We start from the raw sequence: 19852 nt of genomic DNA, 5'->3' as shown, positions 1-19852 counted from the left end.
AGCCAAAAACAAGATATTGTGACCAGTACCATATCAGACTTGAATTTTTTTTATTATGTTTCAGCTCTTAAAAACAGGGAATTCTTAGCCCCTTCTCCAATGACCTCTGTATTCTTAGGCTGGTGGGCCTTAGTAACATGATCTCTTCAAGTTTAGTTCTGGTGAAAGGACTGGGCGTCCATGCAGATGGGCTGCAGTGCTGTTCCTCCACAGCCCCCTCCAGAGTAGCCATGTGTGGTAGATTCAGGAGATTCAGGAGTCAACTTGGCTAGGTGAAGGTGCCTAGTTCTATTGCTGTGGACATCAGCCAATGGCATGTGAACCCCATCCATTGTTGATTACATCTGCAGTTGGCTAGGAGGTGTGCCTACTGCAATGGATGGTGTTTGATTTAATTGGCTGGTGCTTAAATGAGAGAGTTCAGCATAACACAGCCCAAGCAGCTCAGCATACCTCATCTAAGCACTTGCAGCTCAGCCAGGCCTTTGGAGATGCAGAAAGGAATCACCCCGGGGAAAGTTGTTGGAACCAAGAGGCCTGGAGAGAAGCCCAGCAGAGATCGCCCTGTGCCTTCCCACGTAAGGAAGAACCTCAGTTGAAAGTTAGCTACTTTTCCTCTGAAGAACTATAGGTCAACTAAATAAATCCCCTTTTATTGAAAGCCAATCCATCTCTGGTGTGTTGCATTCCAGCAGTTAGCAAACTAGAACACCATGCCTCATGATTGCTTTTTAGGGCAAGACTCTAAAGCTTTTCTTTGCCAGACCTTGCATGCCAGAGAATTCCCACCTTATGTCTGTGCCCCAGCCAACCCCAAAATTGCCAGTTTTGGAGGCACAGAGGTAGCCTCCGAAACTGGGTAGAATAAGATTCAGTCTTACTTTTCTTTTTTTTGCATGGGCAGGCACTGGGACTCAAATCTGGGTCTCTGGCATGGCAGGCGAGAAATCTGCCTGCTAAGCCAACGTGGCCTGCCCCATTCTTACTTTTCTTTTAAAAAATATTTTTTAGTTTCAAGAAATACATGAATACATCCTCATTTGAAAGAAAAAAATAATAGAGCAAAAATAAAAGTTCTCTTACACTTGCCCCAGCCTCAGAGAGAGGTGAGTGGGTAAGCATGGTAACACCCTGGTATGTGTTTCCTTCCAGACCTGCCTCTATACATTTACATATTGGACTCTCTTTAGATATTTCTCTCACACTAAGAGAAATACTGGTCTCGTTTTGGAAAGCATGGGCATTGACATTTAATTGGCAAACATTTATTGAGTATAGCTGTATACACATGGTCCTGAGAACTGGCCAAGAAACTGTCCTCCAGGGTGTGGGCTTTGAGCAGGTGGAATGGTAAGTCTGACCTGGGATATCTTGGTTCAGCAAGGCCCCCAAGGGGCTGGGCTCCTAAATAGCCAGTCTGCCCCAGACAGATAGACAGATGGGTGCTTTTCATAGGGTGATTTTGCTTATTCACAGGATTTACTAATATCATAAATGTGTGCCATTTTACACTTGAGAATGAGGTCTTGATCATTTTTACAAAAGGGAAGCAACAGATTGCTATGGTTTGCCAAACCCCAACCAATATCGTTCTCCTTAACCCTAAATAACACCCAGGGCTCTATCTAAGATCCTGTAAAAGTTGCATGTACTAAGTTTACTTTTCCAAAACCTAAAACCTTCAGATGGTTCCTAGGCCAGATAAGTCCTGAAACCCAGTAATGCCAGTATCTCCAAGAACATCAGTCAGTTAATCCTCCTATCCCATATTGTTGACACCCCTTTCCAACATGAAAAAAGTTAGAATAGGCATAACCCAAATATCCCTAAAGATTGAGAGAAGGATCAAAGGAGGAAGAGGAATTATAACAGAGGAGTTAGGATTTAAAAAATGAGTATGACTACTGAATCATTATATTGATATTTCATTTTGGTCTCCAGAGTCTTGGAGCAGTTAGAAGGAAAAACCTGAAATTGTGGAACTGTAACCCATACCAAACTTTGAAATCTGTTCTATAAGTACCTGTTAAAAAGTACTTTGAAATTTATTATTTTTTGTATATACATATTTCACACACACAAAAAAAGGAAAACAACATTCAAAATGCAGATACACCAGATGAAACCTTAAAATAAAGGCTTCAGTTCTTCCTTTAAAAAAATGTTTATTGTGGTAATGTGTGACAAAATTTCACATTTTTACCACTTTTATACAGTGATACTAACTATGTTTACAATATTGTGCTACCATCACCACATCTATTGCTGAAACTTTTTCATTATCCCAAACAGGGCTTCAGTTCTCATAAAGCAATAAAGCGATGGTTACCTAATGTATTTCAGGTACCTTCCCAAGGCATAAATTATGCAGCAACACCATGCCTTTATCTATGCACTTAATAATAAAAAAATCCCTAAACTGATTCAGTTTGTCCTTCCTCCCTTCCTCTTTCCTTCTCCCACCTCCTTTCCCCTAGGCACAGGCCTTCTGTCCTTGTGTACAACTCACCATAGCATCACAAATCAAGTTACCCATGTTGCATTCTTTAAAGCGGCAGGATTTGGTGGTGCCATCCAAATACACAATTGTTTTTCCCAATTCCTGGGTGGTAAAATTGTCTAATTTTACTCTCCATTTGTTAATGTCTGCTTTTATGTTTGGATCTAAAAGGAAAAAAAAAAAAGCCTGCAGTTAAAGCAGAGCTAAATTCTCAAGAAAGAATCAAGTATCATCTAGTTTACCTTTTGTAAGTATATATTTCTTTACCATACATGTGTGTTTTGGTTTTGACCATAACATTTTCTTAGGAGCCTCTCTTTTGTTTCCTGGGAATATGACCTGGAATGGATCTTAATTTAGTGACATGCTGAGTATCTTAACATCAACTCATCACGTCTATAGAAGCATCTGTTGGCCCATGCGGAATAGCATGAGTACTGGTGGGGGTGGGGGGACTACAAAAGTTCCTGTGGCAAGTATGACAGGCTTGCTGAGGCTCTGCTGGGCCATCCCTCTCTGTGTGCTCTGGGCCATACCCCACTAGCTTACTGAGAGGTCTGTGTTCTGACACCTCACTGCCCATTCTTCCTCAATTGGATCATGGTGAACAAAAAGCAGAGAGGGAAATATGTTCACGTACACTCTACGAATATGGATGACATAAAATGTATTTTTTTATTCAGAGTCCCAGACAAAATAGGGTGAAAGACATGAGAGTCCAATTCCCTCAACAGATAAAGAAAGAAACTGAGATACATTACAGACTGAGCAACATGCTTCCAAGTAGGGGAATCAGAATTTGAGCCTTGCCCGGCCCAGTTTGAATCCCTTTACTTCAGTAATTAACTCTCCTCTGGACATGACTTGAGAGTGGCTTTCCCAAGCCAGGGTAAAGGTTTTAAGAAGTAGAAGCAGCAGTAATGCACAGAGTCTGATACTGAGGTGACTTGGAGAAGCAAATGCAAATTTTTTACATGAGTGTGTTTTAAGTTTCCTTGTTCATCAAGAGGGTGAACTCAAGGGAGAGGTTAAGTCCTTCCACAATGTTAAAATCTTCTCCTGAAATACTAAAAAAACAAACAAACAAGCAAAAAACAAATCCAGCCCCCCTAACATTTGGAACATTCTCCCTGATTTTCACATACCTTCCGGAATGCTGCTGTTTAGAAGAATGGGATTTCCATGTGAAGTGATGACATTTCCTTTTTCATCAAACTCAACCTTCAAATAGCCCAGGTATTTGCCAAAAGCATAGGCCTGGACCACAGGAACCTTCCTCCCATCATCAGAGGTGACTATGAATGGGTACTTCCCAGCAGCCACCTCTTTGGAAGGTGGATGGCCTGAAATAAAAGAGCCAAAGCTGATCAATTCAGCCCTTGTCCATGGCTGGCTGCAGGCCAGCAGGCCACTGGCCGGATGACAGTGAATTTTAAATTAATGGTTTGCCACCTGCTGCTCTACATAGCTGACCTTTTAGAGCATAGCTTGGGCCCCTGTTTCCAATTTCCCTTCTGGCACATAATCCTTCCATTCCCAACTCAGTAGGCATTTAATAAGCTTTTCCTATGGAAGGAGCACTGTGCCTGGTGCTGTGGGGGATACAAAGAAGAAATAGAGCAAAGATTGTGAGAAGATGGCAGGGTAGGTAGCTCTAGAATTCAGTCCTTCCACAGAACAATTATTAATTGGCAGGAAGTGTCTGAAACAACTTATTTTGAAACTGGAGGATGGCAGAACACTGCACAGCATCCAGGGAAAAGTGGAAGGAAGAGACTGGCAAATTATGATAAATTGTTTCCTCTCTGCTTCAGTTACTGGTGTCCAGCCCCACTCTCATGGAAGGCTGCTGTGGGGTCTAGTCCCTGACTAGGTCACTGGTGACAGAAAATGATGTAAAAATCCTCTTCCCCAAGATGAGTTGTGGGTACAGCCAATTGCTGATCATAGCTTTGGAACAGTGACTTTGGATCACTGGGGGCCGACTTGGAGAGCAGCCGTTGTTCTAATATACCCTGGACAAAGTGGTGGTAGAGGAGACTTAAAGACACTACACTTCCTCAGGGATGTGGGGGAAAAGTTCAAGGGTTGCATTAGCTGGGCAGACCAAGAAAGCTCAACTTTGGGGAGCCATGGAAAAACTCTTTGCACCCTTCCTGAGTCCTCCTCCAAGCACATTTTAGAGCTGGTCTGCACCCCCTTCGTGGAATCCCTGGCCCTGTTTCTTTTGGGAGAGACTGACTTAGGAAAAGCCCTCCCAGAATTTGCCTTCCAGGCAAAAGAGACCATGAGAGAAATGACAGAGGCAGACAGTCTGGAGCAAAGGCTTAAACACCCAAGAGAGGGAGATCTGTATCCTGAGAAATAGAGCGAGCACTTAAACTCCTGCAAACAGGGGAACTCCAAAACTAACAAGCACAAGTCCAGGACAAGACAGAGGCCTAGAAAGACAGGGAAAACTCTTCACACTGCATCTGCCTGGAGCAGACCTTCCTGTTTGGGAGGGCTGAAGCTCAAGAAAAATCTTTGTCTTATCAACAGCTAGTTTCAAAATCAAGAAACAGACATCTCATGGAATAAACACATTCAAAGATATTAAAATATACAGGGTGCAACAAAACAGTACTAGACAAAGAAATAGGACATGATGGCCTATCTAAAAGAAGAGGAGAAAAATCCACAAAACAGCAGCATGGAAGACCAGAATGTGAACACACCTTAGACTTTTAAAAAATGATCTTAAAAATGCTCAAGGAGATGAAGAAAAATACAGAGAAGGAACTAAAGGACATCAGGAAAACAATGAATGAAAAGTATGAGAATCCTAGTAAAGAGATAGAAAATTTTAGTGTGAACCAAACCGAACTATTGGGTTGAAAATCACAATAACTGAAATAAAAAATCCCCAAGAAGGTTTCAAGAACAGATTGGAGCTAGGAGAAGAAAGAAACAGCATACGTGAAGACAAGACAATTGAAATGAGGCTGAGAAGCACAAAGTAAAAGGAATTATAAAAAGCAAAAATACCTACCACTTCTGGGTCACCACCATGCATACCAATATATACTTTATGAGAATCCCAGAAGAAGAAGAAATATTCAAAGAAGGAATATTCAAAGATATAATAACAGAGAACTTCCCAAACTTGGCAAAAGACATGAATATGCACATACAAGAAGCCCACAGAACACTAAACGGGATAAACATGAAGAAAAATACACCCCATCATATATTAATCACATTATCAAATTAAAAGGATGAGAGGGTTCTGAAAGCTGCAAGAGAAAAGCAACGAGTTATGTACAAGAGCATACCAATTGGATTGAGTGCCAATTTCTCATCAGAAACTGTGGAGGCAAGAGGGCAGTGGGTTGAAATGCGTAAAGTGCTGAAAGAAAACAACTGCCAACCAAGAATTTTATATCTGGCAAGACTTTCTTTCAAAAATGTGGGAGATTTTAGGACATTACCAAATAAACGAAAGCTGAGGGAGTTCATCATCACTGGACCTGCCCTACAAGCAATGCTAAACGAAGTTCTTCAGACTGAAAGGGCACTAGACAGTAGTTCAAAGGAGCATAAAGAAAGACCTGTGGTAAAGGTAACCATCTGGGTAATTATAAATGCCAGTACTATTGTTATTTATTGTTGGTATGTGACTCCTCTTCTTACTTCCTACAGCTGCTTATAGGCAATTGCATAAAAAATAATGATGAATCTATGGTTTGGGACATGCAGTGTACAAAGATATGTGGTAACAAGTACAAAAAAAGGTGGGGATACTGAGGGGTATAGGAATAGCATACTATGACACTGAAGTAAAGATAGTATCAAACTAAATATGACTGCTATATATTTAGGATGTTAAATTTTAACCCCATAGTAATCACAAAGAAAATATATGAAAAAATATCCAAACAGAAAAGAGAAGGCACTCAGTAGGGTACAACTCAAAAAAGCAAATAAATGAAAAGTGAGCATTAATGTAAGAGTTGAGGGGACAAAAAGATATAAGACTTATAAAGGCTAAATGGCAAAATGGTAGAAGAGATTCCTGCACCAATAGTAGTGGCTTTAAATGTAAATGGATTAAACTCTCCAGTCAAAAGGTAGATATTGGCAGAATCAGTAAAAAAAGCATGTCCAACTTTATGCTGTCTACAAGAGACTTACCTTAAATTCAAGAATACAAGTAGGCTGAAAGTGAAATGATGGGGAAAAAAAACCATGCAAGTAGAAACCAAAGGGAGCTGGGGTAGCTATACTAACATCAGATAAAATAAACTTCAGGTAAAAAATAGTTAAGAAGGACAAAGATGATCATTACATACTGAAAAAGGGTCAGTTCCACAAGAAGATGTAAAACTTATAAAAAGATAATACACCTAACAGCAGAACCCCAAAATATATGAAGCAAATACTGACAGATTTAAAGGGAGAAATTTTCAGTTCTTCATTAACAATGGGAGACTTTAATATACCACTCTTAATAATGGATAGAACATCTAGTCAGGAAGATTAATAAGGAAGATCAGTACAGGACATGAACGATACACTAAACCAACTAGACATAATGGACATATATAGAACAACAAAATACACATTCTTCTTGAGTGCACATGTGATCATTCTCAATATTAGACTTTATCTTAGATTACAAAACAAGTCTCAATAAATTAAAACATATTGAAATCAAATAATGTATCTTCTCTAACCACAGTGGTCAGAGAATTTTCGTATTTATAGATGATATAATCCTATTGTTCTAGTTTGCTAGCTGCCGGAATGCAACACACCTGAGATGGATTGGCTTTTAATAAAAGGGGATTTATTTTGTGGGTTCTTCAGAGGAAAGGCAGCTAACTTTCCACTGAGGTTCTTTCTTACGTGGAAGGCACAGGATGGTCTCAGCTGGTCTTCTTTCCAGGCCCCTGGGTTCCAACAACTTTCCCAGGGGTGACTTCTTTCTGCATCTCCAAAGGTCTGGGCTGAGCTGCTAGTGCTGAGATGAGGAATGCCGAGCTGCTTAGCTGGGCTATGTTGTGCTCTCTCATTTAAGCACCAGCCAATTAAGTCAAATGTCACTCATTGCAGCAGACACGCCTCTTAGCCGACAGCAGATGTAATTAGCAACAGATGAGGTTCACGTACCATTGGCTTGTTTCTGCAGCAACAGAACTAGGTATGCTCACCTGGCCAAGTTGACAATTGAATCTAACTAACACACCTATATACAGAACATCCTGAAAAACTCACAACAAATCTCCTAGAGCTAACAAATGAATTCAGCAAAGTAGGGGTGGAGGACAAGATCAATACTCCAAAACTAGTAGTGTTTCTATACACAAGCAATGAGCAAGTGGAGAAAGAAATCAAGAAAAAATTTCTCTTTACAATAGCAACAAGAAGAATGAACTATCCTAGGAATAAAATTAACCAAGGATGTAAAGGAGTTGTACAGAGAAAACTTCAAAATACTGCTGAAAGAAATTAAAAAAAAAAATCCAAATCAATGGAAGGACATTCCATGTTCACGGATTGGAAGACTAAATATCGTTAAGATGTGAACCCTACCCAAAGTGATTTTTAAATTCAACATAATCCCAATAAAATTTCCAACAATGATCTTTTCAGAAACGGGGAAGATCACCACCAAATTTATATAGAAGGGTAAAGGACCCCAAATAACCAAAGCCATATTGAAAAAGAAGAATGAAGCTGAAAGACTCACACTTCCTGATCTTAGAACTTACTACAAAGCCACAGTAATCAAAACAGCACAGTACTGGCACAAGGACATAAAGACCAATGGAATAAAATTGAGAACTCAAAAATCAGTCTCAGAACTATGGCCAAGTGATTTTTGACAAGGTTGCAAAGTCTACTCAATTAGGAAAGAATAGTCTCTTCAACAAATGGTGCTGGGAAAACTGGATCTCCATCTGCAAAAAAAAAAAAAACAGGACTTGACCCTCACACCATGTACAAAAATCAATGCATAATTGATCAAAGGCCTAAATATAACAGCCAGAATGATCAAACTCCTATAGGAAGATGTAAGGAAGCTATTCAGGTTTGTGTTAGGTAATGGTTTCTTAGGCTTTACGTCCAAAACACAAGCAACAAAAGAAAAATACACATATATGGAACAACATAAAATTAAAAACTTTTGTATATCAAAGGTCTCTATTGTGAAAATAAAATGGCAAGGTACACAATGGGACAAAATATTTAGAAACCACATATCCAGTAAATGTTTAATATCTAGAATATATAAAGAAATCTTTCCACTTAACAAAAAGACAAACAACCCAATATAAAAATGGGTAAAAGATTTGAATAGACGTCTCTCCAAAGAAGACATACAAATGGTCAGGAAATATATGAAAAGATGCTCAAAATCATTAGACACCAGGAAAATGCAAATCAAAACCACGAGGAGATGTCATTTCACACCCAATAGAATGGCTATTAAAAATATGGAAAATTACAAACGTTGGATTGGATGTGAAGAAATAGGAACAATCATTGATTGCTGGTGGCAATGTAAAATGGTGCAGTCACCGTGCAGACAGTTTGGTGGTTCCTCAGAAAGTTAATTATAGAATTATATTACCCAGCAATCCCACTACTAGATATATATACCCAAAATGAGTGAAAGCAGGGACTCTAGCAGATATTGGCACACCGATGTTCACAGCAGTATTGTTCACAATTGCCAAAAGATGGAAGCAACCCAAGTGTCCACCAACTGATGAATGGATAAACAAAATGTGGTATATACATATAATGGAGTATTATTCAGTCATAAAAAGTAACAAGGTCATGATAGATGTGACAGTGTGGATGGACCTTGGAGACATCAAGTTGAGTGAAATAAGCCAGACACATGGGACAAATATTGTATGATCTCATTCATTTGAAACAAAATAAGCAAACTTATAGAGTCAGAATCTAGAATTATAGGTTATCAGGGGACAGGGCAGGATATAGAATGGGGAGTTAGGCTTAAAATATACAGGGTTTCTATTTGGAATGATGGAAATGTGTTGGTAATGGGTGGTGGTGATGGTAACACAAGGTTGTGAATGTAATTAACAGCACTGAAATATATATCTGAATATGTTAAAGGGGGAAATGTTAGGTTGTACAAATGGTGTTTTAGTTTGCTAATCCTCCCAGAACACAATACAATAGAAATGAACTGACTTTTTAAAAGGGCATTTATTTAGTTACAAGTTTACAGTTCTGAAGAAAGGCAGCTGGCTTTCCTCTGGCTTTGTCTGTCAAGTGGGAGCACATAGTGATGTCTGCTGGCCCTCTTTCCAGGCTTCTGGGTTCAAATGGCTTTCCCTGGGGTGCTTCCCTTCTGTATCTACAAAACGTCTGGATCTGAGCTCCTTCTCTCTCTTCTGACTCTTCCTTTGAAGCCTTGTTCATTGCAGAAGGCACTCTCCTTAGCTGATCACAGATATAATCAGCCAGAGATGAATTTCACATGCTAATGAATTCCACAGTCACAGAACTGGAAACCATCACCTGGCCAAGGTGACACCTGAACCTAACTTCTACATATGGTAATAGAATAAAAAAAAATTTTAAAAAATGCACAGCACAGACAGTGAACCTTAAGCTAAACCATGATTAATAGTACACCTTATAAAAATATTCTGTCATCAATTACAACAAATGTTCCATATCAGTGCAAGGTGTTAATTAGGGTGGTTTATGGGACTCCTGTATATTATGCATGATTGTTCTATGAACCCACAACTTCTCCAATTAAAAAAAGAAGAAGAAGCAATGCTGCTAAGATTACCCTACCTCCTCCCTGTCCCTGGTTCCATTCTTACTGGCCATGTAGATCAGCCAAGCCACTTCACTTCTCCATGTCAATTTTGCCATGTATAACATGGGCAAAATAATCATTCCTATTTCACAGGGCATCAAGAGGGTTCAATGTTTAAACTACCTAGCATAGTGCCTGGCAAATAGCAGATGCTCAGTAAATGTGCACTTATTTTTCTTAAGAGGCCGTGGCAACCTTAGAAAGCTTAGTTACTCACTTCAGAAACAGAATTTTAAAAAAATGAATGGAGATGACAAACAGTTGTCCTTGAGTTTTGCTGCTAAATTCTGAGTGCCCTCAGATGCCTTTCAGGAGCCACATTCACCCTGAGGACTACCATCATGTCCATTCCCCACCCCAGCCAGACCTTACCAGGCAGGGTGGTCTCAACGCAGACCCCCCAAGGAAAGCTCAGGAGCAACTCATCACTCAGGCTGTGAATCTGGTCATACAGGTAGCATGGTGCCCCAGCCTCTAACCACTTGGCATATTGCATTTCTTTAATAAAATAACCCATGCCCTCCTTTGGGCACACTGTGGTTCATACCTTACCTCCACTGATACAGCAGCATAGAACAGACGTTTTTGGAATCAGAGATTGAAACAGATGCCCTTGACTCTCTGCTGTTCCTATTGCTTGCCTCAGCCCACCCATGACAGGTCTTTTCTCTCTTAGCTGTTTACAGAGGGCCCTGGGAACTTCAACATGTGTTGGTTCACATGTATGAGAGTCTGCCATAAGCCAGGCTCTGGGTTGTATTTCACCCATCTTACCAAGCGTGTCCTATTATTACCCCCACTCTACAAATGAGAAGACTGATGGTCAGAGGTGGAGTGCCCAAGGTCATGCAACTGGGTTGTGATGGAGACCTGACTACAAAGCAGAATTGTGTGGCACTGCAGCATATGTTCTCTCCACTACTCCACACAGCCTGAAAGAGCTGGCTGCCAGAGGCCACTTACAACTCAAATGCAAACCCAGACTCTGCACCTTTGTGTGTGCCCTAAGCTGTTTCTGGGATTCTCTCTTCAACGAAGGCAAGTCAAGAGGCAGGGCCCAAACGTCCTGTTATGTAGAACCTTCTCCTACTATGTTCCTACTCCAAGAACAGCCCCCTTCTTGTTCTACAACCACAGAATTACTGCGAATACAAACAGGAAATAGGTACTGACACCCTTAATTTCCCATTCTCTTGCTCCCTCTGGGAAAAAAGGAAAAGTCTTGGAACTTTACTTTTTACTAAGAGTCCTGGACTTAAGATTTGGTGATAGATAGATACTGGACTTTAGATCTGGTCCCAACCTCCATCTGCAGAGTAAGTTGCTGCACTCCATGGCCACAATGAATACAGATGTCTCTGACAGCTGCAGATATCTGATGCATTGTGGAGTAGCAGGGAAGGCTAACATTCCAATCATCTTCATTCCACTCTGTGCCTGTCCTCCTTTGGACAAACTTGGAGCCTAGACTTTACTTCAGGGGTCCATGGGTGTGGTAGCCCCCTCACACCTTCTCAGCTGGGGAGGATCAGGGCAGGTGGTTCATCTTCTGAGCCCATGTGCTCGGGAAGATGCAGTTCCCAAGATATCCACAAGGTGGCGGATAACAACCACCTCCCCTCCAGGAAGAAAAAGCTTTTAATCTGAAACAGAAGTCAAGAGTCTAACAGATTCCTGGAAAACCAAGAGAATGGCCAGCCTGACTTTTTTTCAGCACTGCTTTCCCCTCCTTTTATAGAAATATCCAAGCTTAAACAGAATGTAAAAGTTTGAAATTGAGGATTTTGTTAAATGCCTCATCAGATCACCATGCACTCTAAAAAACAGGAGTTAGCAATTCCAGCTTTCTGACAGAGGACTTTCTCCCATTCTGAAACCCTCAATGTTCGTTTTCCCTCTAAAGTGGACTGAATTAGGAGCAAGGAGGACATTTCTCATGTGGCTGAGACAAAAGCTGATCCAATTGGTCCAATCTGCTCCTCCACTGGCTGGGCCCTCTTGCTTCTCACCGATCCCCCCCACCCTTGCTGCAAGCTCAGCAGCCCCAGAAAACTGCTGGCAGAGGAAGCAATGCAGGTTTCACATTTCCCACACAATTCCATGCTATTCAGTCAAAGATACTAAAGCTGAAAAGATTCTCTCCACATAGACCCACATACCTACTTTAGAAACTTGCCTCATCATCTTGGCAGGGAATCGTTAACTAGAACTCTATTCCAGCCAGCCAGCCAATAAATAACCCAGGAAACAAAATCAGAGAAGCCAAGAATTGTGGACTGTTATTTGGAGTTGGGGACAGGGCATTTCCTAGCACAAAGTGGGTGTCCGAGGGGGACCCTCCTAGGGCCCTTTCCTGGCAGCCTCTCAGGAGTGCAGTGACCACAAGTGTAGGCTTGGACAACTTCCCTCCCAGAAGTCAGCAGGGACCGAGAGGCTGAATCATGTGGTGTTGGAGGGTCTAGAATATTTTAAGACAGTCCATGCTATGATTTTAATGTATATTGGAAGTGATTTAAGAGCTTCCAAATTGGGGCCCTTAATCAAAGAATTTTAAAAATAATTGGTAATTAGCATATTTCAAGGCATTGCTGGTAAAGGGCTTGAGTCTCTTTTAAATTACTTGAAAGTGCTTGCTCCCACTAGACTCTGCTTTGAACTACTTTTCTATATCTCCCCAGCCAAGGTCACAGCCTCCTAACTGTTCTGTCCATGACTATTCTTGCCTTTTTCTAATTTAGTCTCCACACAGCAGCCTGAGCGATCTTTCTAAAACATAAATATGATTATATGACTACTTTCCAGTTTAAAATATTTCCTACTGGCCTTAGGAAAAACATAAAAAATTTTAAGCCTACTATCATAACCTAAAAAATCCACATGCTCTGGCCTTTTTTCACCTTGTCAGCTTCATCTAAAATACCCACCCTGTACTAAAGAAGTTAGTGCAACAAATGAAGACTTACTGGAAGTAAGCTCTCAATAAAGAACAATTATATCTACCAAGTTGTTTCCTGGACATCCTTCTGATTTTAGCCCAAGTGCCAATTCATCGAGAGAACACTCCTTGATAACTTCTTAGATAGCCCAGATCCTCCTAATATATGTTCTCACAGCATCTTTTACTCTTCCCTTTGTAGCAAGCTGTGTGATTATATAGTTATGGAATTAATTAATTATTTGCATAACTATACATTTTAAAATCTTATCAGGGTCAGTATTTCTTCCAAGACAGTATATTCCCATGGTACAGCTTCCTGTCACCTTCCTCTCTACATAGATTCTGGCCATTCTCATGGCTTAGTATCCTTCCAGATACCAGATTTCCCTTCACTTTTGACATTTTAGAACATGTTTCTATACAATAAATGCATCCACACTGGGTGCTTTCTATTATAACTAATTTTTCACAGTTTAATAGGTCAAACTTCAATTTTGTTCTGTTTTGTTTTCATTAGTGAAGTTGTGGGTTTATAGAACAATCATGCATAAAATACAGAGTTCTCACATACCACCCACCACCACTTTGCATTGGTGTGCAACATTTGTTACAATTGATGGATGTATATTTTCATAATTGTACTATTAACTATAGCACATGGTTTAATTTAGGGTTCACTGTTCGCGTAGTGTGGGTCCACAGATTTTCTTTTAAATTTTTATTCTAGTAATATCTATACAGCCTAAAATTTCCCATTTTAGCCACATTATATAATTTAGTGCTGTTGGTTATGTCCACAAAGTTGTGTTACTGTCACCACCATCCATTATCAAAACATTCCCATTGTTCCAACAGGAGCCCTGTACATTTTCAGCCTTAACTGTTCAACTGTTCTCTTGGGGAATAATAAACCTATTTCTTTAGATTTAAACCGAGGTAAGCATGAGCATAAATTGACATGAAACTGATATAAAACCAATGTATCTTCTTATCTTTAAAAGATTAGAAACCAGGATTCAGTGGTTTGGCCCAAGCAATCTGGCTATGTTCCATTTATTCTCTTACCCTCACTTTATAGATTTCCCCAGGCCTAAAAACACTTAAGGTTGTGAACTGCTAATCTGTAAGAGAACTTCCAAAACTCTGCCATAATTTGAAATCAGAACTTTGGTCTTCCACTCCAGATGATTTCCATGTAATGTGTGCTCCATGCTCCATTGCATAGCAAAGTAAAAAGAATAACTTCTTATGGGAATCAGTTGCTAAGACTACACACTTTGAATACAAACACACACACAACACTGTAGATGACCACTCTGGGAATACCTTCTCCAGCTAAGTTCTTATTTTTTTCTTAAATAACAACAACAGCTGTTATTATTTACAAAAAGATCTGTAGCAGTTCAAGTTTAGGATTGATGGTTACATTTATAAAGGTTTAGAGTGTGTTTTTTAAAACAATTTATTAAAGGAGTAAAAGTAACATTATAGTATGGCATGTATGAGTTTTTCTTTTTTCTTTCTTTTGTTGGAGAGATGCAAATGTTCAAAATAATGATCCTGGTGATGAATATACAACTATGTGATGGTACTGTGAGCCATTGATTGTACACCATGTATGGAATGTTTGTATCTCAAGAATGTTTGTATGTTTGTTTACAATAAAAATATTAAAAAAAAACTAACATTACAGAACATTTGGCAAATGGAGAAAAAGTCCTCCATAATCCCACAGCCTTGTGGTAATGACCAATATAATTTCTGCAAATTTAAAAAGATACATCTATGAGTAGCAAGGAGGGAGAAACTGGTGACAGAATACATTTTAGAGAGAGAACTATTTTCTGTTTAGCAAAACAAGATTCTATCAGGGAAATGAGAGCAGGTGCATTGTAATGTTGGTTACAGTGTCCCCCTGTTCCATCTTTCCTCCTCAAAAGTGAGGCAAGGCAGACCCATCATGAAGATAGGCTCCCCGACATGGACAGATGGTTGGGGACAGAGAGAGGAAAAGTGAGCCTAATATTTTGCATAAAAATAATTGTAGAAATTTCAAGTTTCAGGGGGTAGACTTCGAGAAAGAGTATGAAGATAAGAATAGGAAAAAAAAAAGGGAGAACAACAAAGTGGGAGAAGGATGGAAATTGGGAGGATGGGGTGGGCTGAGGAAGAAAGTTAACCAGTGAGAAAAGATTTGTGATGCTCAGTTGATTATAATTGCAGGATATATTTTTATGAAGTTGTAAATTTTTTTGTTCTCCCTTTCTCATTTAATATTACATCATATGCACTTTCCCATGATGCAGCTATTGGAATAAAGACTGACATTTATCCTTGGACTACTATGTTCCAAGGCCTAGTTCTGTTCAAATATTACCTCCCATATTCCCCATAACAATTATATGAGATAGATGTATTATTACAACCATTTTATAAAGATAAAGCTGAAGTTTGTAGGGGGTAAGTAACTTGCACAAGTTCAGAAAGCCAGTAGGGACTGAGCCAGGAAGGAGATCGGGTCTGTTGGAATCCAAAGCCCTTTCCACAACTCCATGACTAGAAGTTGCAGAAACGAGAGACTTCAAAGAAAACCATCATGCAGAAAAATAGGGGGCATAAAAACTTCAGTCCCAAGAAGAGATTTAGCCCTAGTGGTATGAGTACACTTGCAATTTCATACTAGTTGGTAAACAGCTTACCTTTATAACTCAACTCTGCCAAATGAACTGGACAGTGTTTCATAGTCATTTCTTTTAGATTTAGGTTTTAAAAGTCTCTTGTTTCCTGGGAGAGAAGTTTCTTGAGATGTAGCTAAAACAGATCAATGCTATATGGGCACAAAAATCACCAACAAGAAGGTTCTGGCTTTGCATGGTAAAGGAAGCCAGTGCCAAGACCAAGGCATGGCTAAAAGTTGACTCTAAAGACCCACAGACAGAGTGATTACTGGAACAAATAAATCCTTGTGCTGACCATTCTCACAAAAAGTGAAAGTTCACCATCTCTGAGGCTATGGGACACAACTCCTTGGCTGATTCTCCCAGTTCACATAATTAACCATAGATACTGAGCACTCTTTATCTAAAGCCCAAAGGAAGTGGCCTTTTCTTAGAGTGTGTTTCCCTGTCTTGTGGATGTGTTGAATAATAAGAATGTTTTTTTATTCTAGGGAAGGTTCTCTAAGTTGAAAAGTGAAAATTAACGGAGATGAACAATATTGCCAACAATAATAAAGTCTTCCACCCACTTCCATATTCCAATGAAGTAGGGATGCATCATCCCTTCAGACTGTACACATGGCCCCTGACAGCAGCATGAAGGACAAGGTCCAGCTGGTCAGTATTATTTATTATTATGTTGTAAATCTATTCTGAAAAAGAAATTCTGTGGTCATCAGTGTAATGTATGTTCTCTAAATAGATGAAAAAGTTTGAATTTCACATTCAACAATGTGTGGCTAAATCCAGAAGCAATGAACATTAGGTACCCCCCAAAAGAAATTGATCAATCACATAAAGAAATCATAGTTTTAAAGGAGCTGCATCTGTTTACATTCGTTTGACAATACTGGACAACTGCCTTCCATACATCAGTCACAGACAAGGGTCTGTGAACAGACACTTTGAGGCTAGCAAGAAGAGGAAAGTGAAGCCTGCTGAACTGGGAAGGAAAGAAGAGTTCAAGAGACTTGAGGTTTCCATAAGGCTGAAGACCAGCTCTAACAGGTAGGAAAGTTTTAAGGACAGAAGGTTGTGACAGGAGAGTCAGATAGTGTGGTTTTGGAAATATAGCAATTCTAGATGATAACCAAGTCTCTGATGTGACCCAGAATTGGTGTCAATGAAATGGAGGTGACAGTTATTGGATGAGGGGATCAAGGAACTCTGAGTCTCAGATAGTGGATCATCCATCAATATGGACACCTCACTAGGATGAAAGAAGGGGTTGGAGTGGAGAGGAAGATAGGAATTTGGGCACCAAATTATCAGTAATCATTTTAAATAAAGGAGGGGGGCAGGGTGGGAGAGCCAGGGGCTATGAACCTCAAAGTAGTTAGAGGTATAATTAAATTCACTGCAGTTTCATAAGGAAATTATAAAGGTGACCTACCACAGACAATCTTTTTAATTCTGGAGATGTTGAAAAGTAAGCAGTCAGCTTCTTTGCATGGATGGTTTGTCTAAGGAAGAGGATATTAAAATAGAAGGAATCATAGAATTAACACTCCTAACCCCTATACTTTGCAGATATGGAAACCAATACCTGCCCTCACCGAAGACCACAGGTAAAGTCCAAAACTAAGCTAAAATATTAGGAGGCAAAACAGACAGACAGCATCTTAGGAGTGTGCCTTCAAGACTTGCAAAGACAAGACAGACTGCTGGCTTACTGCTTCAGGTTTCAACCTACACTCATTTTACCACTTTTTTCTCAAGGCCAACAACCTGGAGCAGTTCATGACTCTAGGATTTAACTCCTTTGGAGAAGGCATTTGCATTCTAACCCTCATCCTTGCAACTTTAGTATTCTGTAAGCCTGGTTTGGGACAGGGCTCTCCTCTCTTTACATGAGAATGGGGTTGTATTAGTTAGGGTTCTCTAGAGAAACAGAATCAACAGGGAACACTTGCAAATATAAAATTTATGAAAGTGTCTCACGTGACCGTAGGAATGCAGAGTCCAAAATCCACAGGGCAGGCTGCGAAGCCGACGACTCCAATGGACTGGATGAACTCCACAGGAGAGGCTCACCAGCCAAAGCAGGAATGCAACCTGTCTCCTCTGAGTCCTCCTTAAAAGGCTTCCCATGATTGGATTTAGCATCACTAATTGCAGAAGACACTCCCCTTTGGCTGATTACAAATGGAATCAGCTGTGGATGTAGCTGACGTGATCATGACCTAATCCTATGAAATGTCCTCATTGCAACAGACAGGCCAGCGCTTGCCCAATCAGATGAACAGGTACCACAACTTGGCCAAGTTGACACCTGTCCCTAACCATGACAGTCCACCCCTTGTCAACTTGGCATATATATATATATATATATGATATATATATATATCACCTTAGACCATACTTAATTTCCAAATGAAAACAAATAAGCACACATTTTTTCTTTTACCTGACAATACTCAACTGTCCAGCATATAACTGGAAACACATTAAATCTCTCCAGAATAGGGTGCAGATCCTTGGGCAACATTCATTCTTAAACTTGATATCTTACAACTTAAATAGTATAACACAAACAAAACAGCATTACAGTCCTCGTTTCTGTAACTGATCACGTGGTCGAAGTTCATATTTATCACTACCTTCTTCCACTACCCATTCCATGTTCCCTTTCCCCTCAGCAAGCACTTCAGCTGGCCGTGGTTCTTTGCCTGGTGGGGTGACCCAAACCTTCATTCCTGAAGTCTCAGGGCCATTAGTGGTCCTGCCTGGATTGTGTTGTTGCAGTTTTCCATTGATTTTAATCACAGGGCATGGCAGTACTAATAGACGCCCCAGGGGATCTCCTATATTTCAAGAAAACTCTTCTTTACCTCCATTATGTAGTTGCAGTCCTACTTCCTTCTGATAGTCAGGGTCAATTACCCCAGACAATAATGTAATCCCCTTCTTGGTGTGTTGATCCAGAGGCATAAGTAGCCCAAAGTGGCCAGGTGGCAATCTTAACTTCCAGTTCAGTGGTATCACTGTTGTTTCTCCTGGAGAAAGCACACCCCGTTTTGGAACTAAAACCTGTAGACCAGCTGAACTCAGGGTAGCAGGGACAGGAAGCAAAAATTTTCCTAGTGGATCACTAGGAGTAATAGTGAGTGGCACCACACCCATTTCCACCCCTTGGTTCCTGGACCCATGGATCCTGGCTATGGGAGAAACAGCACCATACAGCGGACGCTGATTCAGAGCATACACAGCTTCCTGGAGAACATTACCCCAGCCTTTCAAGTTTTTGCCACCTAGTTGGCACCGTAATTGAGTTTTCAAAAGGCCATTCCACCGTTCTATCAATTCAGCTGCTTCTGGATGATGGGGAACATGGTAAGACCAGAGAATTCCATGAGCATGTGCCCATTCCCGCACTTCATTTGCTGTGAAGTGTCTTCCTTGATCCGAAGCAATGCTATGTGGAATACCATGACGATGGATAAGGCATTCTGTAAGCCCATGGATAGTAGTTTTGGCAGAAGCATTGCGTGCAGGGAAAGCAAACCCATATCCAGAGTATGTGTCTATTCCAGTTAGAACAAATCGCTGCCCCTTCCATGAAGGGAGTGGTCCAATGTAATCAACCTGCCACCATGTAGCTGGCTGGTCACCTCGGGGAATGGTGCCATATCGGGGGCTGAGTGTGGGTCTCTGCTGCTGGCAGATTGGGCACTCAGCAGTGGCTGTAGCCAGGTCAGCCTTGGTGAGTGGAAGCCCATGTTGCTGAGCCCATGCATAACCTCCATCCCTACCACCATGACCACTTTGTTCATGAGCCCATTGGGCAATAACAGGAGTTGCTGGGGAAGGAGGCTGACTGGTATCCATAGAACGGGTCATCTTATCCA

General features: G+C 40.5%; 1 protein-coding gene across 1 annotated transcript in view; it reads right to left on the bottom strand.

Moving 5' to 3' along the window:
• The window catches only part of NT5E (5'-nucleotidase ecto), a 64379-nt gene that overhangs the window by 9390 nt on the left and 35137 nt on the right, over positions 1–19852 (bottom strand). The window contains exons 4-5 of the mRNA XM_077162356.1: positions 3646–3843; positions 2510–2664 (exon numbers count right to left, since the gene is read on the bottom strand). Of these exons, the coding sequence (XP_077018471.1) occupies positions 2510–2664; positions 3646–3843 (353 nt within the window). The remainder of the gene's footprint in view (positions 1–2509; positions 2665–3645; positions 3844–19852) is intronic.

The sequence above is a fragment of the Tamandua tetradactyla genome, chromosome 5 (genome assembly GCF_023851605.1).
Source record: "Tamandua tetradactyla isolate mTamTet1 chromosome 5, mTamTet1.pri, whole genome shotgun sequence".
Lineage (NCBI taxonomy): Eukaryota > Metazoa > Chordata > Mammalia > Pilosa > Myrmecophagidae > Tamandua > Tamandua tetradactyla.
This window is presented reverse-complemented; position numbering and strand designations above follow the sequence as displayed.